The sequence below is a fragment of the Juglans microcarpa x Juglans regia genome, chromosome 3S (assembly GCF_004785595.1).
Source record: "Juglans microcarpa x Juglans regia isolate MS1-56 chromosome 3S, Jm3101_v1.0, whole genome shotgun sequence".
Classification (NCBI taxonomy): Eukaryota; Viridiplantae; Streptophyta; class Magnoliopsida; order Fagales; family Juglandaceae; genus Juglans; species Juglans microcarpa x Juglans regia.
In genome coordinates, this window is record NC_054599.1 from 20,978,231 (window position 1) to 21,002,335 (window position 24,105).

A 24,105-nucleotide genomic window follows, 5' to 3' on the forward strand; every position below is an offset into this window, starting at 1 on the left:
CCTCAAACTCTCAAATCTAACCACCAAAATTCACAACACGAAACAATAAACACAAGAGAAACAAGTGGAAGATAAGGATTCTCGGGGGATTTTATTTGCCGAAGCCGTGGCCTATTTATAGACCAAATATGGCGGTTTGAGTTACAAGGGGGGGGAACATCACGGAAGAGAAAACCGAAGTGTAAGCTATGGAGGGATTGCGTGGCAGTGCGGGTTGCGTGGAGAAAAGGTGGATTGACAGCAGATGAAGGTTGGACAACAGCTGGACACGGGACAACCATGAAAGCTTTAGGTGGAAGGTAGTGGTGGCCGTGTGAAGCTACGGCTTGACAGCGAGCATTCGGAGTCCCTAGCCGAACAACACTGAGAAGAAAGTGGAAGATGGAGGTAGTGGCTTGCGGCTGAATTGCGTGACAAAGGCCCGAATGGCGTCGGCAGCTGCTGCATGGAGGAAGAAGAAGAAAATAGAAGAAGGAAGAAGAAGAAATAAGAGGGAAGAAGATGAAGTAGTGCGGCGCCAAAGGAGAAAAGGATAAAACCCTAAATTTCCTTGACCCAAAACGGCGCCGTATTGATATGTCGGGGGGCTGGGTTCTCACGGGCCGCACGGGCTGGGCTTCACTCACAAGGCTGGGTTGGAACCAGCTCACCAAACTCACACACCCACGGCCCACAATGAAAAACACACACACACAGAGTCCAGCAAAATAATAACAAATTAAAAAGCCCAAAATAAAAACACACCAAAAATATCATAATATAAATTTAAATAAATAAATAATAAGGAAAATAAAAACCCATAATAAAACACACCAAAATAAATAATATAAAAAAAATAACACACTTTTAAAATAAATTATAAACACAAGATTTTATGGATCTCACAAAAATGGTAGTTGCTTTATGTTAGAGAACACAGAGGAATATCTCAAGTACAACTTATTAAGTTGTTCTACAAGTTTATTTAGTCTGAATAAATAATCCAACAAACCTCAAGCATCTCTTCTTGGTGGTGAAGTATACTACGTAAAATAAACTAGAGTAATACTCAACAAATCGACCGCCTAAATACTTTCATAAGAGAGAACAAAAAAAGAGAAATTATGTACTTTTTGGAATTATTTGAGAGCATCTGGCATTTGTTAAACTTTTGGATTATTTAGAGCCTAGACACACCTTGCCATCCTGAACCACCTTCCAAAAAGAGTGTATTGGTTTATACAAAGAGGAGAAGCAAAGGTTGAAGGCATTATTGAGCAGTCAAAGAGTTTGTTTGACCACTGATATATGGACATCGGTGCAAAACAAGAATTATACTTGTGTTACATACCATTATATTGATCAAAATTGGGTATTACATAAGAAAATTATAATGTTTTTCAAGATTTCTAATCACAGGAGTGAGATCATTGCTTGGATATTAGAGTCTTGCTTGGTGGATTGGGAGATTAATCGCCTTTGTACGATCACCAAGGCTAATGCCTCCTCTAATGATGTTGCTATTGATCATGTGAGGAGGAACATAAGAGATAATGAGTTCACAATTTTGAGAGGCGAGTTCATACATGTGCGATGTGCTGCACATATTTTAAACCTCATTGTATCTGATGGTTTAAAAATTATTCATGATGCTGTAAATAAGATTAGAGAAACAATAAGATTTGTGAGGTCCTCACGGGCAAGGCTTGATATGTTTAAAACATATGCAAATGAGCTGAATATTGTGTGTGAAAAAATGCTATGTCTAGATGTTCCTACTCGATGGAACTTAACATACCTAATGCTTAGTACTGCTGAAAAATATGAAAGAGCTTTTGTACTAATGAGAGTGAAGGAGTCACAGCTTTTGGCACTTTCGTTTAAAGATTGGCAAATGGCTCGTATTTTTATTAAGTTTCTAAAATTTTTTTATGATGCCACTTTGAAAATCTCTGGCTCATTGTATGTGACCTCTAATATGTTATTTCAATAAATTTGTACAATTGAGAACACTTTGAATAACATGGGTCAGAGTGAGGATGATATGCTGATGAGGATGACATCTACTATGAAACTTAAGTTTGATAAATATTGGGGGAAAATAGATAGGATGAACATGATTTTTTATGTAGATTTTGTCCTTGACCCTCGATATAAGATTACAGCCTTGTCATATTGGTTAAAAATGTGTAAAGGGGATGAATGCGGAGATAGAATTGAGGCCAACGTAAGATTGCTCATGAATCGATTGAGCAATACCACAAGTTTCATGGGCTAGGTAGTGGAAGATCAAATATGGCCCATAGAAGTTCCTCAAGTATTATTGGTGATGACCTGGATTGTGAAGATTTTGATACAGCTCTAGAGCAATATCTTGAGAAGTAAAACAGTTCAGTACTTAGCTCGGATATGGATAGTTATTTTTCGGATGTGATTGAATCAAAAGTACCCGAGTTTGATATTTTGGATTGGTGGAAGAAGAAATCATTTAGATATCCCATCCTAGCAGAGATCGCACGTGATGTATTGGGCATCCCTATTTCCACCGTCGCATTCGAGTCCGCATTCAGCACCGGTGGGCATGTAATAGATCCATACCGAAACTCATTAGCGCCGGAGACTGTCCAAGCACTAATTTGCACGCAAAATTGGTTAACTTGTGAACCACTTAGTTCTTGGAAGGTGGAGGATCATGTAGAATGGGTTGACATCAAAGGTAAACACTTTTATTTGTTAAGTTTAATTTTTTATTATTAATTTATCCATTTAACTTAACCTCTACATTTTTTTCTGTTTAAGGTAACCCTCTTCCTTCAACTTCAGCAACTTAAGCAATTTCAACTTCAACTTAACCCTCTTCTTAAGGTTCCCTTTATTTTTGTAATAATTCATTGGAATTGATATTGTGCTTAAGAATTTTCACATATATGAAACTGCTTTGTGCATTTAATATTTGTAGTATGAGCCAGTCATGGAACATGAATCTGAGAGTGTACTAGAAGAAAGAGGAGGCTTTTTCTATTCAATTCATGTATGAAATGAAAAAAGGCAAGTTTTAATCATTGTTTTATGCAATACTCTGTTTGTTTGGCTTATATTATTTTTCCTTCTGTTTGTTTGGTTTATATGAAATGAAAAAATGCAAGTTGTACTTTTTTTCCTTTTTGTTCTTGTCTCCTATCTTTCTTATGTTGTATTCTTGTCAATGCTTAACATGCTTTTAATTTCCAGGATGACTATTCCAAATGGGTTGTTGGAAGTCAGAGAAGTCTCCTAGAGGTAATGGCTGAGTTCCCATCAACAAAGCCTCCTCTTGGTTTTTTTTTTTTTTTTGCAACAATGGCGCCTCAATTGTAGCCCTGTTATTATTCAATCTCATCCTCTCCTAGGTATATTAGTCTTCCCACTTATGATACTCCAAGGCTGGTTTATAACTTAACATAGAGCTTCAACTAACAATACTGCTTCCCATATTTGGTCCAGACTTATGTCCCATCGAGTTCATGTGACCTGTGCTTTAGTTTATGGTCCAACTCCCATTGGTAGAATTCATAAAGGAGTGTGTTCAACCTAGATGAAGGTGATAATTAGTTGTGAATACCCGTCATATGGCTCTTTCTTCTGTGCTCCCTGATAATGTGCTAATTGTATAACATGCATCATGTCTAGTAGCACAACTTAGGTTTAAATATTTAACATCTATCATCTTGAATGAGAACAGAATGCAATACCTCAGGAGAAGAGCCATGGTTGTAGCTGGGCTCTTATTTTTATTCGATAATCTAATTTCAAGTTACCAGCTGATCATTCACTTCCTGTTGTCATGGTGAGACCTGGTACTGGCTTGGCACCTTTCAGAGGACAAAGATTCCAGGAACAAAATACTCCACAGGTGATTATTAGTTGGTGTTGGGATTGTGTTGCATGAATAATTGTAATACTTCGGTATTTTGAGAGAAAGTAAGATCATGTTGTTTGGAGTTGCATGGACTTTCCAAAGGGGAGGATGGAAACTGAAACAAACATGGCTACATATTGTTTTATTCTCTTTTTTTTTTTTTACTTATTGTTTCTAATCATTATAGTTTTCATTTATCTGTTGCAATTGATGTTGTTGGTAGCTTATGGAGACTCAGTCTAGTAGAAAATTTCCCAAAATGGCATCACCAGGTCAAGGTGAAAGAAATCAATGTTTCCCCCTATTCCATATTCAAGATGTGAAGACTAATGCATTTTGATCTTTGTAAATTTATTTCTTTTGTTCTTTATAAATTTATGTTTTAGTTTAATTAGTTGTGATGTATTATTATTTCTTTTGTTTTTTGTAAATTTATGTTTACGTTTAATTAGTTGTGATGTATTATTATTTTTTTGTTTTTTGTAAATTTATGTTTTAGTTAATTAGTTGTGATGTATTATTATTTATTTTATTTTTTATAAATTTATGTTTTGCATTGTGATGTTACAACAATATTATTTATTTTGCATTTTTATTTATTTTGTTTGTTAATTTATTTTTTTTATAAAAATATTTTAAAAAGTGTTTAAATTATCTTTTTTAAAAATCTGGATAATTTAAGCATATCAGAATTTTTTTTTTTTTTAAAAAAGTGCTATAAAAACATTTTGTTAAGTTTTAAAGTCTTTTTTTTTTTAAATAAAAGATTAAAACCGGATTTATCCGGTTATAACCCAGATCCGGATTAAATCCGGTTATACGGATATTCGATTACAATCCAGATATCCAGATTGAATCCGGTTACCCGCCCTGATTAAATCCGGATTAATCCGGACGGAAAACTGCCCGATTTTAGCATCCGGATCCGGTTATGGTCGGATATCCGGATCCGGATCTAGTTGAACACCTTTAATCACACACCAAGTTTGTTCAACATGTTGCTTTAGCATCAACAATAAACCTCACATTTCCTTTCTCTTATTCATATTAGGGTGACCATAAAAACCGTGAGACACCAATGTGTATTTTTCTTTTGACAAGCTACTTTAGAGTGAATGTGATGCGGAGAGTAGTTAACAATCTCTATATCCACATTTGCATTCCATAGTAATACCAACCCCAACTTCTTCCCACTGGATTTACTACGAAACATCCATCAAAATTCAATCTATTTTTTATACCATCCATCTTGCAAGCAAACAATTTGGTCTCTATAAGAAAAACTATTTGGGGTTTATTGTCCTTTACCAAATGACAAAGTTCATAAACTGTCTAGGGATTCCCAAGCTCCTGCCAATTCCAGTTTAATGTTTTCATAATACTTGGTAGGGCTGACTTGCAGCCACCGCTATTATATGAGTTATTGTGTTAACATCTTCAGCATTATCAAATTTCCCTTTTTTAGAACCTTTAGGCTCTAAATAGTCTTCCTCTACATCCAACAACTTGTGTTTGTGACCAGAACTCAACAAACTAGCAGAATTATTACCTTTATTACTCTCCTCTTCCACTTCCTTGCAGAGCCTTCCCCTTATCTGCTTTGCCAATATGCTTCCTAACTTCCATGAGGTTTTGTAGTTCATGGTAGTTAACACTATTATTTCCATCAACAACTTCCTGTTGGGCCCTCGAGCCCACTATTGCAGTTGATAAGTCCAAAGCCCCTTTATTCATATTATTTGATTGATCCATATCCACTTTACCCCCTTTATCCACTTCAGCGAAAAAACCAAAACCCACTTCCTTATTTGCCGCTAAGTTCAAATATGTGCTTTTACCTAGCCCAGGATAAGGTTGTTGTTCATCTTTTTTCTCAAATACTTTGTGATATGTCACACTTTCAAATACAAGTTTGAATTCCCTTGATTAACACCTTCCGTTTCACTTCTGTCGGAATCCTCCCTACTTGTGGTGTCGCCGGCCTGTACCAGAGCATTTTCTGAATTCACCGATCCCCCTCGATCAAACCTCCAATGATGTGCTTCCCGATTACTATCTCCTGTTTTCCTTTGGTCAGCTCCGTGATGACTATCATTATACCTTCTTCTTGGGGTCGAGCTTGCTTTGAGCCAAACTCCAAATTGATTTTTCTCACTGCTACTCTGTGAATTTCGCACACCAATCCCGCTGCACCCAGATGAACCATGCACTAGTTTTCCACAAGAGAAACACATTTGAGGAAGCTTCTCTTACCGAATCGGAATCCACATTCTCTTCCCCATAAGATTAACAGTTCTCCCCCTTGACAGCGGCTTCCTAATATTAATTTCAATCTTGACTCTGAGAAAATTACCCCTGCCAATCCCATCATCTCTAATGTCTATCTCCTTCACAAAGCCGATTGATGCTGCAATTTGATTACCCGTTTCTCGATTCATACATACCGGTGGTGAATTATGTAATTGAATCTAGAAACTCTCATGATCAAAGCACATATTCTTTGGCAGTGTCAAACCATTAAAAGGTTTCAATAGAAAAAGACAGTTGTCAAATAACAAAGGTTTGCCCTGCTCCTATCTGTTTGGATCTCAAACGTAATTACAAACAAATTTAGGCTAATATCTTGAAAAGAGAGAGGCTTATGCGTTACTTGTAACGTATCTCGTGTAACGCATGGCTTACACAAGACTATTGAAGGCTGGCCTTTAAGGCCAGCCGTGCAGAGGAGGACTATACCTCCTCAATTGTGTTTTGTGTACCCATCTAAAAAAAATAGAAAAAAACTCTCTCTTTTTGTTTTCTCTTGATAAAATATTTAGGCTGTGGATTTGTAAGTGTTACTCTAGTTCCATACTACGTAGTACACTTTCGCCACTAAGAGGAAACGCTTGGAGTTTATCAATCTGGAAAAACTTGTGGAGCAATTCTTTAAGCTGAGCTTGAGGTACTTTTCTGCTGTGCATTCTAACATTGGTATCAGAGCTATTTTTTGAATTGCTTCCAGTTTTATTTTTTTTCTCGCATATGCTTGAGATTTGTATGGTGTTTTTTTTTTATCCCCTTTTTTTTCTGTTAAAAAAAAAAAAAAAAAAGGCGCAGCAGGTGGTGCTGCGAGCACCAACGCAGTGGTGCTGCGCGCACCTGCGCGGTGCTGCGAGCACCAGCGCGGTGCTGCGCGCACCCCCGCGGTGCTGCGCGCACCAGAGAGGTGCTGCCCGCACCACGGAGGCGCAGCGCGCACTGGCGAGGTGGTCGGCAGCACCCTGCTGCTTGGACCGATCACTTCCGCCGCCTGCGGTGCTGCGTGGGAGGCTCCAGGGCGTGCTGCTTCGAACTGCTACTGTTCACGTGAACAGTAGCCGAATGGGAGGAAGAAGATGACCATTAGGTCATCTGATTTCCATGGGTTGGGCTTGGCCCTCATGGCCCGGCCCACTCTTCCTTTTTTTTTTTTTTTTTTCTTTTCCTTCTTTTTAAATATGGGCTGGGCTTGGCCCAACATTTTTTTTACTGGGCATTTTTTTTAAAGCCCAACTTTGTTCTAGCCCATTTTTTTTAAAACAGAAAATAAAATGAGGGGATGAAATTTTGTTACATTAAATGTGATTTTTTATTTAATTGTTTTTAGATTAAATGTAATCACATGTGAATATATAGTTATATTCATGCTATTTTTTTTATTATGTTATATTACATGTGATCTTTTATTTAATTTGTTATATTAAATGTGATAACATGTATATGTGAATTGAACATGTGGATATGTGATTATTTTTATCATCTATGAATGTTAAGCTTGCATGTTTATACATTAGTCTTTATTGATAAAAATAGAAAATTCCCACTAAGTAGTCTTAGTTAGAAATGTCAGTGTAGATGATAGACTGAAAAAAAATTTGCAGTGACCCCAGTAAGAACTGTAAATGCACTGTATAGCCAAAAGACCACAGTGACCCCAGTAAGAACTGTAAATGCACTGATGGAACAAGAAAAATGGACTGTAATGGTCTTATATGAACCATCTTTGTAGACTGGCCCAACAAGTTACTGTGGTTGGAGTAGCTGTCCTTGTAGACTGACCCAAAAGGTTACTGCGATTTTAGTAGGTTATGTCTTTACATGTGACTAGGACTAGATGACTACTTAAGATAGTGGGAGTATGGTTGAGAATTATGATTAATTCTCCCATATTTTTTTTGAATTTGCGCGGAAATTAGGTTAAAAATTTAATAATTGGATATTGTGGCGCAAGAGATGATTCTGAAGCCTAGCGATTTTTCGATCTTGCGACATGTCTAAATTATTTTTTTTAACTTGGATAGACGCAGCAGATTTCTTAGGTGTGTGTGTAATATCCCTTCTTTACGTATTGTAGTGAAATGGCATCCAAGAGTATAGTTGCCGATTTAAACAAAGGGGAGAAATTGGATGGGGAGAACTACGACATTTGGCATCGCAAGATCCAATATGTTTCAGATGAGCAAGAGGTCTTGGAGGCCTTATCTCACTCCCTTACTGAGCCCGGGGAAGGGACATCGGAACAACACAAAATAGATCAACTAGCCTATACTCAATGGGCTAAGAAAAGTCGGTGCGCGCGCATAATAATGTTAAGCAGCATGCACAATGATCTAATATGTGAGTTCGAGATCTATGACACTGCCCAAAGCATATGGGAGGCTTTGAAGTTGAAGTTTGGTGGAACTTCAGCCACTAGGTTGCGTGGGTTAACCATGAGATTTGACTCCTATAAGATGCGCTCTGACCACACGATGAAGCAGCATCTTAGGGCTATGTCAACCATGATCCGCGAACTTAAGTCGGCAGGAAACAACCTGACTGATGAACAGCAAGTCCAGGCAGTGATAAGATCACTGCCGAATTCTTGGGAGAATATGAGCCAGAACCTGACGCATAACGAGAATATCAAAGACTTTGATGATGTCTTGCGTCACTTGGGATTGGAGGCTGAGCGCCTAGAGGCTGCCAAGCCCAATCACACGGCCTATGTGGCTGATTCTGGTTCGCGTAAGGCATCAAGGCCTAAGCGCAAGAAGTCTAAGAATGGAGTAGCTGCTGGACAAATTAAGAAGGTGTCAGGAACTTCTCAGCGCAGCAAGAGGGGCAAGCGCGGGAAGAACAAGTCGAAATTAGAGTGCTTCAACTGTGGAAAGAATGGCCGCTTCGCTCGTGACTGCACTGAGCCGAAGAAGGTACACTCTGACTTTTCTCGCATTGTTTTTGTAACTAGCCATGTGATGGTTGCTCACTCCTATCCTGTGTGGACTGTTGATTCAGGAGCGACCGAACACATAGCGCGAGATAGAATTGGATTTGTTGAGTATCGCCGGATTCCAGCTAGGAGTCGTGATATCAAGGTGGGGAATGGAGCTAGCGTTGAGGTACTGGGACTTGGTACCTACAAGCTAGACTTGCGGGGTGGCCGCACTCTTTTCCTTCACAATGTGCTATACGCTCCCGAGATCCGACGAAACTTACTTTCTGTAGTCACTCTATTAAGACTTGGTTTTCGTATTGTATTTGAAAACAATTATGTTTCCTTTTATTTGGGTCATGTGTTTTATGGCAATGCTTTTCTACAAGACGGTTTTATGATATTGAATTTAGATTATTCAAATATAAATGAGTCAATTGCTTTTCTTTCTACATCTGATAATTTGGATTCATATAAATGGCATGCTAGGCTTGGCCATATAGGGCAAGATAGAATGACTAGGTTAGCTAGAGAAGGCCTTATAGGCAACTCGCTAAGGTCATCTTACCCACATGTGAACATTGTCTAATGGGAAAAGCTAAGAGAAAACCGTTTGGAAAAGCCACAAGGGCATCTTTTCCACTGCAATTAGTCCACTCAGACATTTGTGGTCCAATGAGTGTGAGGGCAAGACACGGAGGTGTCTACTTCATCACATTTATAGATGATTTTTCACGTTATGGTCATGTCTACTTAATCTCCCATAAGTCTGAAGCATTGGAATGCTTTAGGCGATATCTAAGAATGGTTGAGAATCAGTTAGACAAGAGTTTAAAAGCTCTAAGAACTGACCGAGGACGAGAATATCTCTCTGAGCAATTTAAAAGGCTCTGTGATGAAAAAGGAATCAAAAGACAGTTGACAATGCCGAATACGCCCCAGCAAAATGGCGTGGCGGAAAGGAGAAATCGAACACTGCTTGAGATGGTTAGGTCAATGATGGCGCAAGCAAACCTACCAATTTCTTTTTGGGGGATGCACTTTTGACTGCTGCCTACATCCTTAACCGAGTGCCCTCCAAATCAGTAACTTCCACCCCATATGAACTATGGACCGGCGAGAAACCCAATTTGAGTAACTTGCGGCCATGGGGTTCAACGGGTTTTGTTCACAATCTTTCTCATAAGTATGGGAAGTTAGGCCCTAGAGGGAAGAAGTGTATCTTTATAAGGTACTCAGAACACTCTAAAGGGTATGTATTAATAGGTGAACAATCTGATGGAAGTGTGACTGAGATTGAGTCACGAGATGTGGATTTCATTGAAGATGAGTTTCCAAGTAGAGGTGAGGTTGATAGGAGTTTAGAACTTCATGAGATTGTAGAACAAGAAAAAAGTGCTCCAAGGAATTTAGTTGAGAATGAGGAAGAAATTCTTCAAGCTCCTACAAATTATTTGAATCCGAGTGGGAGCACATCACTTGTCAATCAATCACAACAACCTCAGCCGCGTAGAAGCACACGCGAAAGTATTCCCCGTCGTCGTTTTGAGATTGAAGGGGAAGCTTTTATGGTAGCTCCGCATGATGATGACGAGCCTAGGACAATTTATGAGGCTCTCTCATCTTCTACAAAAGATGAGTGGATGAAAGCTCTTAATGATGAGATTGAGTCTATGAAGATTAACCAGGTCTGGGATCTGGTTGATCTACCAATAGGACGTAAGACTATTGGGAACAAATGGGTTCTTAAGGTCAAACGCAAGTCGGATGGATCAATAGATAAGTACAAAGCTCGCTTAGTGGCGAAAGGATATACCCAACAGGAAGGTATAGACTATGAGGAGACTTTTTCACCAGTGGTGAGGTTTGCCTCAATTCGCCTGATTCTAGCTATAGTAGCAAACATGGATTTGGAACTCTACCAGATGGACGTTAAGACAGTATTTCTCAATGGAGAACTAGATGATGAGATCTATATGGATCAACCAACTGGTTTTGTGGTCAAAGGTCAAGAGCGCAAAGTGTGCAAGCTCAAACGATCTATATATGGCCTAAAGCAATCATCTAGACAATGGTACCTCAGATTCCATCGAGCCATTCTCTCGAATGGGTTTACGATGATCACAGAGGATCATTGTGTTTATGTCAAAAGGTCTAAGAAGAGTTTCATTATGTTGTCATTATATGTTGACGACATACTACTAGCTGGAAATAATAAAGGGTTGATAGTCGCCACAAAAGAGTGGTTATCCTTCAATTTTGAGATGAAGGATATGGGTGAAGCAGAATACATTTTGGGAGTTAAGATCTACAGAGATCGCTCAAAGAGACTTTTGTGTTTGTCTCAACAGACTTACATAAAGAAAGTCCTCGAGCGCTTCCTAATGAATGGATGTAAACCCATTGACACCCCTGTTGCAAGGAGCGAGAACTTGTCTAAAGTGATGTATCCTAAGACTCAAAAAGAAAAGGAAAAGATGGCTCGTGTCCCTTATGCTAATGCTGTGGGTAGTCTGATGTACGCAATGATGTGTACTCGATCTGACATATGCTATGCAGTTGACTTAGTGAGTAGATTCCAATCAAACCCCGGACTAGCTCACTGGAAAGCGGTCAAAAGGATTATGCGATATCTCAAGGGAACTGCGGACTATGTGCTGTGCTATCAGGGTTCAGATTTGCAGCTAAGAGGTTACAGTGATGCCGATTGGGGCAGCGACCTAGATGAGCGCAAATCAACCACCGGGTATGTCTTTCTGCTCAACCAAGGCACCATTACGTGGAGCAGCAAGAAACAACCCTGTATAGCTTTATCCACCATGGAGGCAGAATACATAGCTTGTTCTGCAGCAGTTCAAGAAGCTGTTTGGTTACGGAGGTTCCTCAAGCATTTAGACATTGGCACGGATACTTCAGATCCGGTGACAATATTCTGTGACAGCATGGCAGCTCTCGCATATGCTAAGGACTCAAAGTATCATGGAAGAACCAAACACATAGATATCAGATATCACTACATCAGAGACATGATAGCGCAAAAGGAAGTGGTTCTGAAACATCTTTCTACGAGTCGCATGGTTGCTGATCCCTTAACGAAGCCTATAGCAAGAGATGTCTTCGAGGCTCATGTTAGGAATCTAGGACTGCGTAGACTATAAATGTAATTTGTGTTTCAAATGACATAAATATGTAACATTTCCTTTGGGATATTAATACAATATGATTCAGTTCTTGTCTTTATCGTATTGTTTTTAATACACATACACAAGATATGTCAACAGGCTTAGATCGGCTCACTCACACGAGCGATCGCCTCTAGCGCTTAAGTAGCGAGTAGAGATGAGACATTGTGTCCCTAGGTACTTGTCCAAAGGAATAAGTTGGTTGACACAAAGTTATGTCGCCTTAGTGGGAGCTAAGATGAGGTCCATTGATAGGACTATGCATGGGTTACCCTACCATCCATGTAACCTGTAGTAAGCCAGATGCGAATTCCTCTTTGACGCCTTGGAGACGTGCAAATTGAGGAATTCGGGTTAGACGCTTAAGGAGCGGCTAGACTAAGATCTGTACGGTGTTGATATAGACATATGCTCTTTGAGAAAGAGAAATCCACCGTAGCATGTGTTTCATACTATATGTGCTTATACGACCATATGAGTAAGTGAGTAAAATATTTCCCTCTTTCTCACTGTGTGAGTCTCATTTCTTTAAAAATGTCCTTTACTTTTGACTATGTCACGAGATGGAGGTTGTGATGTTTGCTACTTTGACATGCTGTCTATGGCCATGATTGATACGGTCTAAAGAGGCATTGTTGGGAAAGCAGTTCGACCAAAATTGAGTGATATGAGTGTAAAGGGAAGACTATTCGATATCGTATCTTCGATAGTGTTTGCTGACGTCATACAAATGACGCTACATCTTGGTAGCGGCTAAAGGTTGTGAACACATTGAAATATATGGAGGTAGTCAAGCATTGTTCTGAGTTTTTTTTTTTTAAAAAAACTCAAGAGGGTTCGAAAATGCTTGATCTTGATGCGATCGAATAAGTCTAGGACATGACCAGACACTTAGGGATGTTACTATGCTGGTCTTCTCTGGGAGAGATTTGGTGTATGTACTCCCTCCTTTCTACAATTGTGCTTGGTGGTCGCACGGCCTATTTATTTGTATGAACAAGATTGAGAACATTAGAGAGATGCTGACCTGGGGTCATGCCCACTGTGTGCGAGTGGGAGATATTAGTTGGGGGGCGCCCACGTGGGGCTGACCCCTCCTGCTAGGTAACGCATGGCTTTAAGCCATGCGTTACTTGTAACGTATCTCGTGTAACGCATGGCTTAAAGCCATGCGTTACACAAGACTATTGAAGGCTGGCCTTTAAGGCCAGCCGTGCATAGGAGGACTATATATAGTCCTCCTCAATTGTGTTTTGTGTACCCATCTAAAAAAAATAGAAAAAGACTCTCTCTCTTTTTGTTCTCTCTTGATAAAATATTTAGGCTGTGGATTTGTAAGTGTTACTCTAGTTCCATACTACGTAGTACACTTTCGCCACTAAGAGGAAACGCTTGGAGTTTATCAATCTGGAAAAACTTGTGGAGCAATTCTTTAAGCTGAGCTTGAGGTACTTTTCCGCTGTGCATTCTAACATTTAGAATATAGATGGATTTCGAAGGAAAGATTTGGATTTGAGCCTTTAAAATCCAAATCCCGATATAAACTAAAGTTTAAGGCTGCGTTTGAATGTTGAACTGAGTTCTGTTATTTATGAATAGTAGTAAGTTGAGTAGTGGATAAAATTATATAAGACCCATCTAAATTGAATTTAAAGTATATTTGAATATTAAGATAAATTTAATACTTTTTATAGAAAGTTGAAAAAAAAAAGTTGTGGGTCTCATGTATAAAGATGTGTTAAGTTAAAAAAGGTTATGAATCTCATGTGTAAGGAGGTTTTGAATTGAGATGAATTTAATAATTTGAGAGTTAAATGTTAGATCTAACTTAAAATTAAATTGAACTCAGTTGAGTCTTGCAATCAAACGCAACATTAAGTAGTTTGGATTTGGGTTTGAATAAATTAAGTTGAAATAAAATTAAAATCTTGGATTAATTCAGGTTGTATTTACAAAAGAGAATTCAAATCATTCTACCAAATAGATTACAATGAAGTCCAAATGATCTAATCATTTTAAAATCCTTCCAAATAATAAATTCTAAAATCAATAGACTTTAAATCAAGATATTTTAATTCTTTTATCCACACACAATATGGGTTATTGAATTTTTTCTACTAAGATAAAAAATTATGGTCCTGTTAAAAAAACTAATTATGAGTACAGTGAGTACGGAAAGTGTTTTTGGAATGAGTTTTACTACTCATCATTTTCACATATTATACTTTTTTTTTATTCTTCTTAAATTAATTGAATTATTATACTCATCATCTATATACCACACATATGATAAGAGAAAAAAATAAAAGAAATAAAAATAAGTATTGTGTGTGATAATGATGAGTATAATTTTTTTTTTGAAATATATAAAGAGCCTTGGGCAGAAAGATTGCGTTTTTTTTTTTTTTTTTTTTTATTTCTTTCAATTTCTTTTCGCGATGGAAAGATTTCGTGATCTAGTTTTTCATGAGTACTAGCAGTTATTCTTTCGTGAAGAGGTAAATTTTTTTTCATTTTATGAAAACCGATGACATCTTTAATTATAGGCATACCATATTTTACAAAGAGAAGTACTGAATAATCAATTATGGATTGTGTAAGTGTCTACACTCTTTTTTAAAAAAAATATAGTCTACCATTAAAATTAATTTAATTTTTTCATATATATGAGTTCTATATTTATTCATTTTTGTTAAAAGGAATGTGCAACACTTGCACACTGATCTATGACTACAAATATCATTCTCTATAGGTACAAAGAGATCCAATTGAACTGACATGATTTTATATATAATATGCTAGATTTATTTTACAATAAAAGTCACTTATTAATTTAACGTATCATATCAAACTATATCTATTTATAAATTTATTTTTATGAAATCGTTCTTTTACAAAATACCTTCTATTGAAGACAAAAGTTATGTAAAAGGTTGTAAAAGGTTATAATAATAGCATTTTTGGTTCCCGCACGCCATGCATGAGGCCGGCATTGGCCCATTATTATACCTAGTTAGAGAAGGTATATTTATCCCTCCTCATATTCGGTCACTACTCGGGGCTCAGATCAATATGCCTGAATTAATTAACCCAATTAATCTGACTTTTGGGCACCTCATATCCGACCTAGTGGTTGGAGGTCAATCTATATATATTATAAATGAGAAATGATATTTATAATTGTAGAGTTTATAAATACTGCACAATCCTTTTAAATATGAGTAGATACTGATCTACATAAAAAAATTAATTTTTTAATAATAAACTATATTTTTTTAAAAAGATTATACAGCGCTTATGCAGTACTCCACGATTGTATTACATATATATATATATATATAATATAATTTCTACGGAAAAAAAGACGTGAATAACTTGGTACAATATTTCTTCTAGAGGACATGACATGCTTGCACAATAAAAGACATGATGCAAAATTGACAGAAATGAAAGATTGCAGTCAAAGCTGGCGAAAAGATGATCAATAATACATGCATGGCTGGCTATCATTAACCCATCAAGATAAGGCAAAAACTGAATAGATCTGTCCCAAAAGGGTAATATCAATAGGACCGACCCTAGCCTGCTGGTTTCTGTACATGCATGACGACATGAATAGATTAATTCACCAATGAGTAATGCTACGTTTATCACTCATTTTTACCCCTTTTTCTTTCCACTATACGTGGCATGCCAAGTGTATTAAAAAAAGAAAAAAAAAAAAAAAAAAACAACCCAAGTCATCTCCCGCCCAACATCCCCCTTCTCTTCCCTGCTACTCAACCCAACATCCCCCTACTACTCATTTTCTCTACAGAGTTAGAACTCGAAAATCCCCAACCCTCACGAAGAAAGTATGTGCCTTCATTTCCTCCGACGAACCTATCAGACGTCCACCGACATCCAGTTCGCAAGGCATTTCTGGTGCCGTCTTCCGGCTCTCTTCCGTTCAACCTCCAATCCGATAGGTACATTTTCCTAATTTTTTTTCATCTTTTGGGATTTCCTTCTTTTCATGGCCATAGTCTTTAGTACTCTTAGCTAATTAGTGTTAGAGTTAGATATTGGGACAAACTCTGGTTTATTTTGAATAAAAAACCATGCATGTGATAATAGAGCATAGTGGAGTGAAAGAGCTTCATGCTTAATCCAAGCCTCAAGTAGCGAAAGTCCAAAAAAGTTCTTGTTTTAACATGTAAAAGGACACTGATAATGCATTTGAACCAACTTTATGAAAAAAATAAAGTGCATAAACCCACTTCCTTACATTGGTCTTCAGCAAAATGAGAAGCGATACTTGAAAAGCATGCTCCTTTATACAAAAGATAGTAATGATTATTTCTGTAGCATGTAGTTTCTGTTATGTATCACAATAGGGAAACGTTAAAATGTGAAGGAACAAAATGGCATTGGGGGGCAAGTGTATCTGTTGAAGGAAAACATCACCATCTCCCCTTTCACATCTTCCATGCTCTCACTCCCATCCCCACCCGGCACACACACATGCACATAAGGGGAAAAAAAGAGGAAATGATCCATTCAATATCATCCACCCACCATCAAGTTGTGGTTTTTTACCAAATCAATCGAACCAACAATTAGACAAGAGTTATCCATCTTCATATTCATAAGTAGTAGAAAGATAGAATTAAATATTTATATATTTTTATAAGTAATAAAATTAGGAAATCAAGATGTTTGAGCCTGTGTATGAATTAAATATTTATTTTTAGATGTTTCAACTCATGAGTAGTGGGTTTGGCTATTAGTGGATCATATAGGATTTCATATAGTGTAGACTCATGCAACAACATCAAAGAAAAGTTAGTTCAACAAACTTACAGTGAAATAAGTGCTTTGCTAATGTATCATTGGGCATGTATTCTGCAACAAGTAACCTCTCATCACCTTCAAAGCATCAACCAAGTAGAATAATGCATTGGTCACAAATTATATATTGGACTGAACACAAGTATTTCTCAAAATAATGAGCAGAATGGTTACAAAAAATTATCTTGTATCAAACAGTTTGAAAATAGTTTGTATATGTTAATACAATACATGTTTTAATTATCTTGACCAAAACATTATCCAATGAGTCTTTCATCATATTCATCTGCATGTTTACCATTTCTGTAGGCATATATATCTCATTTAAATTGAATTGCATTATTATATAATTTGAATTGTAAGCATATAGTAATATGTGATTAATAATATCTTTTGTTTTGGTACAATAACCAAAACAACACTTCAAAACATCCACACTTGCTGTCCCAAACTAAGGCTTGCTTCTTCCACATATATGTGCTATTGGCCAAGAAGAACTAGGGTAGATCCTCACCTAAGCATCTGGATGTGGTGCTCTAAACAATCAAATGAAGCCCAATGGTCATAAATTGCTATGCAATGATTGCAGATGAGACATAACTTCTCTTCGAATTTGGTCTCTTTTTATTTTCCCAATTGTGAGTGGAAACGGTATCTCCCATAAAATGAACATCTTGGCCACATATCAATGACAATGCCAATTATCCCAGGATGTTGTAACAGGATTGCCTCCACCTAGTCAAAACCAGACACCTTTACTTTTAGTGGCCACATATCAATTACAGTTTGACAATTTTAAAGAAACTAAATGTTATGACCTATTTTGTGGTTCTCTGATCACCATTCCAAAAGTAGATTGTACTTTAGATATGGATTTTTGACCTGCAAATTTCAAGTTGATATCTTTTATGGTTTATATAAGAAGTTGATTTCTGACACTAATTGATGTTCTAATTTCAAACTATATTTGCTTGTTCTGACAGTAGTAGTATTTTTTTCTATATCTTTTTGAATCATTGTAGGCAATTCGAACGGATGTACAATGGATGCCGACATAGAACATTCTGATCGTGAGTGTGATGAAGTAGGAATTGATAATGACATTGAATGTGATGAAACTATTGAACAACCTACGGTTGGAATGAACTTTTCATCTGTAGAATAAGTTTTGTCTTACTATATGAAGTATGGTAAGCAGAAGGGCTTTGGAGTGTGTAAAAGAAATTCTAGGCAAGATGACGATGGGAACATCAGATGGATTTGCTTGGCATGTGTGCGAGGAGGCACATCAAAGAGTAAGGCTGCCAATGTTATGAAACCAAGACAGATAGAGAAGATAGGGTGTATGGCTAGGATTAATGCGATACTAAATAATGAAGGTAGATATACCCTATCTAAAGTAATCTTAGATCACACACACGTTTGTAGTCGAGGAAAGGCAAGCCATTTTAGATGCTTTAAGAAGGTTGATCCTCGGGTGGCTAAGAGGCTTGAAATTAATGATGAAGCAGGAATACGGTTGTCCAAAAATTTCAAGGCTGTGGTTGTTGAAGCGGGGGGGGGGGGGTACGAGAATGTGCCATTTGGGGAGAAAGAGTGTCGAAACTATATTGACAAAACTAGACAACTTCGCCTTGGGGTTGGAGGTTCTACAGCTCTATGTAACTATTTTCAAGATATGCAAAAAAGAAATCTGAATTTTTATTATAAGATAGATGTTGACAAAGACATGCGATTAAATAATGTGTTTTGGGCAGATGCCAGAAGTAGAGCTGCGTATGAATCATTCGGGGATGTCATTACATTTGACACAACATATTTGACTAATATGTATAAGATGCCTTTTGCACAGTTTGTGGGTGTTAACCGCCATGGACAGTCAATCCTATTCGGGTACGGATTGATATCCAATGAGGATGCAAATACATTTGAGTGGTTGTTTGAGTCATGGTTGAAGTGTATGAATTACCAACCACCAAAGGCAATCATCACAGACCAAGATAAGGCCATGAAAATTGCAATTTCGAGAGTGTTTCCAATGTCTAGGCTTCGTTTATGCTTGTGGCATATAATGAAAAAGTTTCCTGAAAATTTTGGATCACATTCTCGATATGAGGAAATTAAGAGTACTCTACATAAGTGCATTTATGACTCTTTCAGTGAGCCTGAATTCGAATCACATTGGCGTGATATGCTCGATACCTATGATCTGCATGTGAATGCATGGTTGGTATCACTATATAGTGATCGCCGTTTTTGGGTGCGTGCGTATGTTAAAGACACATTTTGGGCTGGTATGTCAAAGACACAACAGAGTGAAAGTATGAATGCATTTTTTAACGACTACGTTAACTCTAAAACAACTTTGAAACAATTTATTGACTAGTACGATTCAGCCTTTAAGAGGAAGGTAGAGAATGAAGCAATTACTGACTTTAGTTCATTTAATACGGAGATTCCTTGCATAAGTCGTTATCCTCTTGAGAAGCAATTTCAAAAAGCATATACAATTGCTAAATTCAAAGAAGTGCAAGAGGAATTGCGAGGATTTCTATATTTGACTACTTCATTAGTGGGATGTGAAGGTGGTAGAAATACTTTTATTGTTGCCGATGAGGTTCAAGTTGGTGATGACTTGTTAAAACGTGCAACCTTCACTGTCAAAGTTGATGAAGATCCTCTTGATGTTAAATGAAGTTATAAATTATTTGAGTTTAAAGGCATATTATGCAGGCACGCTCTTCGTATCTTAACCCAACTAGGCAAGCATACAATACCATCAAAGTTCATCTTAGATCGGTGGAGGAAGGATGTAAAGAGAAAATACACTTTCGTGAAAAGTAGTTATGACACTAGTAACATCGATGATACCCGAATGTACGATAGGATCCAGAATTGTTTCTATGAACTGTATTCCAATGCTTCAAAGGCCGAGAGCAGTACTTTGAAATTGATTAACCAGATAGAACAGTTGAAGGTACAGTACCCTGGTACTCCTGATCCAGCTACTTCCATGGGAGGCACGACAATTCATCCAGCTATTTCCATGGCGGGCACGATAGTTAATCCAGCTACTTCCATGGGAGGCATGACAGATAGAGTGCTTAGTCTGTTGGTAGTTCGAAGTAAAGGAAGACCACTGTCTAAGAGAAAAGAACATCCTGTTGAGAAGAGTCTTAGAAAATCTCGTACAAGAAGACGATTACACCATGACGAACCTGGGGTTCTTTTTTTTTATTAATGTTGTATATAAAATATTATATTTCTTATGATAATAAATTATTATCTTCATTCTAATGAACAACAGAGTAGTCACGCTCCAGATGAATGCATTGTCCATGGCACACATCATGAGGCTCCTCAAAGCCAGGTACTTTTTTTGCTTTTCACAATTCTATGATTTGTAATTAATATAAACACGTTAAAAATAATGTATTTTTACTATAGGATATACAAAGTCAAGTTTGGACACATGGGCCAGATTTTTTTGCTACTCCTTCGACAAGTGCAGATTATTCTGGCATTGGACGGACTGCTCTTCCCTCACAGGTAATTCAAACTACATTATGATGCAGAAATTGTTAACATAATTCATTTAACAATTTTATGCCACTCACAGTACACGCCTCATCAAGTATACACAACGAATTTTTTTGGTATTGGACAGACTACTTCTCCCTCACAGGTAATTCAAACTACATTATCCATTACACACATTTTTAACACAGTTTATTTAACAATTTTATGCCACAACCAGTACACATCTCATCAAATATACCCGAAATTTTTTGGTATTGGACAGACTGCTCCTCCCTCACAGGTAATTCACACTACAGATTATATATTTTTGGTATTATTTTATAAAAAGTGTCTTACCACTTTTAACATGTTTTTTATGCCCCCCTTAGGACACAACTGATGAAGTATACACTTATCTATTTTTGTGACTTTAGATGCAATGGAAAGGATTGCATGTCTCGAACCAAGATAATGATCCGAGAAATTAATTGTACATGATGCAAATGTGATGATTGGAAGGGGGCATGCTTCTGGAAGAATGCTGATTGCTTTTGTATATTTTGAAAGGGACCAATGGTATATTTTGTATATTTTGGGAGGGACCAATGGTATATTTGCTCATATATTTTGTAATGAAATTATAGTCTTTTGGGAGGGACCGATAGTATATTTGTTACTCCATTTTTTTTATTCCTCTATATTTTGTAATGAAACACCATTTTCTGGTTGATTAATGAAATGAGGGACTATATGGTCTAATTCTAGTTGATTAATGAACTATGACTCTTTCTTATTCATTTTTATTAATTTTGAAATGAGATACCGTTATTTGAAAAAAAGTTTAGAAGTGCAAAATTTGTGCAATAACACAAAGTCTATTCCCACTTGACTTTCAGCTTGCAGGAACCGGTTAACTTGAGCCAATGCCCAAGTTATACATCCTTTAACCATCCAAAATTTAAATTACATCTACTCCTACAAATTTATATATCATTCAATTTTTACTATTACAAAAAGTAATCAACCAACCAACCAACCAACCAAGCATAGTCATATATTACATCTACCAAGCAACCAACATCTTTTTTCAGAATTTTCCAAAAAACATGCCTAAACAAAGTACCCACGACATTAAAATTACTAAAATTACACTGAACCTATTACTAAAACTACACTGAACTTCTCAAACTTTCTCTTGCGACTCTCAGTCTCTATTTCTAGTTGATGTCGATTTGTTTAGATATTCATTACAAGTTGTATCTTTTGAATTTCGATTTTTAAACGATTGATTCCCTTCTCACCATATGGTAGGATTTCCGGATCATACCAACTAAAAAATCTACAAGAATGCCCAACCTGCAAAATCAATGAACATATATTAGCAAACAAAGCTTACCTATATGATTTTCCAAAAACAAACCATATTTCGGTATGAATAAGCATAATATTGCTTTTGAAAAAGATTTCAAATCATTCGTGGCAATCAGAAAACAACATTCTGAGTGCATTAGCTAAACTTCCATCCAAAAACACAATATCAGCATTCAAACTCCACTTCTCCATTCTCTTTTATGCTAAATGGACCCTTATGGAGGAGACAAATGTGAAAAAAAAATACCCACAATAAAACAAACTCCCTATAGTTATAAGAATGCCATAATCAACTACAACATTCAAAAATTTGGAAAACTGAACAGAATGCCAAAATTTGATCCAAGTAGGGAAGGCAAAGCAGAAAAGAGAGCTACAAAAGTGTTAAACATGCATATAGACGGGTATAAAATGCCGCATGAGAACATTATACTGGTTAATGCATTCCATTATGGTACCTTACTTTCATATTTTAACACAAACTTTTTGAATTGTTTTCACTTATGTAACAGAAAGCTCACCACCAAAAAACCAAGTTTAGATTTTAAAGATTATGCACTAGGTTGCATACAGACAATCTAAAGTCAAGACTCCAACATAAGAACTGACAAACCCAAAGAGACAACTTGCTCTTCAACCTCCAACAAACTAAAAATATATTTACAAGAAAAAAGAAAAAATATCAGACCACCATGCATTAAGAAGTACCTGATTAGCATCATCTCGCAAAGCGGTCAAATGCAAAGAACCTTCCCTAGTCATTTGCTTTGAATCATCAATCCCAGACAAGCATTTGCCATAGGTCTATTAATGAAATACGAACCCATCTCACCATTTTTATTTTGCCAAAAACCATAGCTGAGAATTTCTGGCAGCATAAAAAAAATCATTATTTAAATTTTAAAAAATAAAGCTTATACAGATTAGGCATTAGCATGCCTAGAGAATTCGTTGATTCAAAAGACCTAGAACTTCAATCCAAGTCCATTGCCAGGTCAAAATTGCTGACCGTGGTTACAGTGTCCTTGCACTTTTCCCTTCCAGAACCATGTTTAGACTCAATTCCCAGAAATTAGGCATACTCAACTTGTGGATTGACTACTACTTCCCAGAGTTAATATCAAGAGAAAGCTATGCGTTGGTAGGAAATTATTTTCTCACGATGCTTTCACCTATAAATATGCTTCGTGTTACAACCAAATTTTGGAATTTTCGAAGAGCAACCGCTTCACTTCAATTTACAACCAATATTACAAAGATTTCAAATAAAATGTTAGCTAGAATGTCCTTACCCCTTTCGGCGTGACAATGGTGAGTCGACAGAAGCTTTTCGAACTAGGACAGAGGCTTGAAGGGAGGCCACGGAATGGGTCTAAAGGGGTGGCGACCAAAGGGGGAGTCGACGGAAGTGTGGGTTTCTCGAACTGGGATAGAGGCTATTTGAAGGAGGCGACGGAATGAGTTCTGAAACTAGAGGCTTGAAGACAAAAATGGAGGCTTGGCTTGAAGATGAAATGAGAAATGGATTCTCTTTGGTGGGCAGAATGTTTTTCTCTGAAGGCTTGAAGACGAAACAAAAGCTTGCCTTCAAGTGTTATGCAAAGACGAAGACGAAATTTGAAATAGGTTCCTATGCTTGAAGACGAAGCTGACGAAGATGAAATTTGGACTGGGTTCTGGTTGGCTAGAAGACGAAGCTTGAAGACGTTGGAGGTTCTAATTTTTATATTTGCAATGGGTTTCTCTGAAAAAAAAAAAAGACGAGCTTGAAGACATCGGTTGGCTCGAAGACGAAGGAGGTTATACTTTTTAAATTTGAGATGGATTCCTCTAGCTTGAAGACGAAGGTGACGAAGACGAAAGTAGAAAGTTGAAATGGGTTTCGGTTGGCTTGAAGACCAAGCTTGAAGACGAAGACTATTCTAATTTAAAAAAAAAAAAAAGCTATACTTTTTTAATTTTTAAAAACAACAACGTGGCATGCCACGTATAGCGGGAAGGGAGAGCAGGACGTTCTGAGCGATGGGCGTAGCATTTCTGTTCACCAATAATTAAGGTCATGTTTTGACTAATGATTGGACCTACTTTTCCGTGTTTTGACATGATGACTC

At 37.1% G+C, this 24,105-nt stretch overlaps 1 protein-coding gene and 1 long non-coding RNA gene across 2 annotated transcripts; one reads left to right on the forward strand and one right to left on the reverse strand.

The window, feature by feature from the left end:
• The first annotated feature begins 18,146 nt into the window (after window positions 1–18,146).
• LOC121258784 (protein FAR1-RELATED SEQUENCE 5-like) lies at window positions 18,147–19,799 on the forward strand. The gene is made up of 4 exons (XM_041160322.1): window positions 18,147–18,239; window positions 18,291–18,483; window positions 18,862–19,364; window positions 19,491–19,799. The coding sequence occupies exons 1-4, from the start codon at window positions 18,147–18,149 to the stop codon at window positions 19,797–19,799; spliced, it is 1,098 nt and encodes a 365-aa protein (XP_041016256.1).
• A 2,121-nt stretch (window positions 19,800–21,920) lies between these two features.
• LOC121257310 lies at window positions 21,921–23,646 on the reverse strand. Its single transcript, XR_005939194.1, has 3 exons — window positions 23,287–23,646; window positions 22,703–22,798; window positions 21,921–21,979 (listed from the first exon to the last, which is right to left on the reverse strand). It is a non-coding gene; the product is annotated as an uncharacterized LOC121257310 (long non-coding RNA).
• Between the last annotated feature and the right edge of the window lie 459 nt (window positions 23,647–24,105).

What these genes read in the sequence shown, in the direction of transcription:
- LOC121258784 (XM_041160322.1), top strand. Translation starts at nt 18,147, where the DNA reads ATGGATGCCGACATAGAACATTCTGATCGTGAGTGTGATGAAGTAGGA. An exon ending in AAACTATTGAACAACCTACG is followed by an intron (nt 18,240 to 18,290) that starts GTTGGAATGAAC and finishes TACTATATGAAG; the next exon opens with TATGGTAAGCAGAAGGGCTT. An exon ending in ATAGTGATCGCCGTTTTTGG is followed by an intron (nt 19,365 to 19,490) that starts GTGCGTGCGTAT and finishes TTTATTGACTAG; the next exon opens with TACGATTCAGCCTTTAAGAG.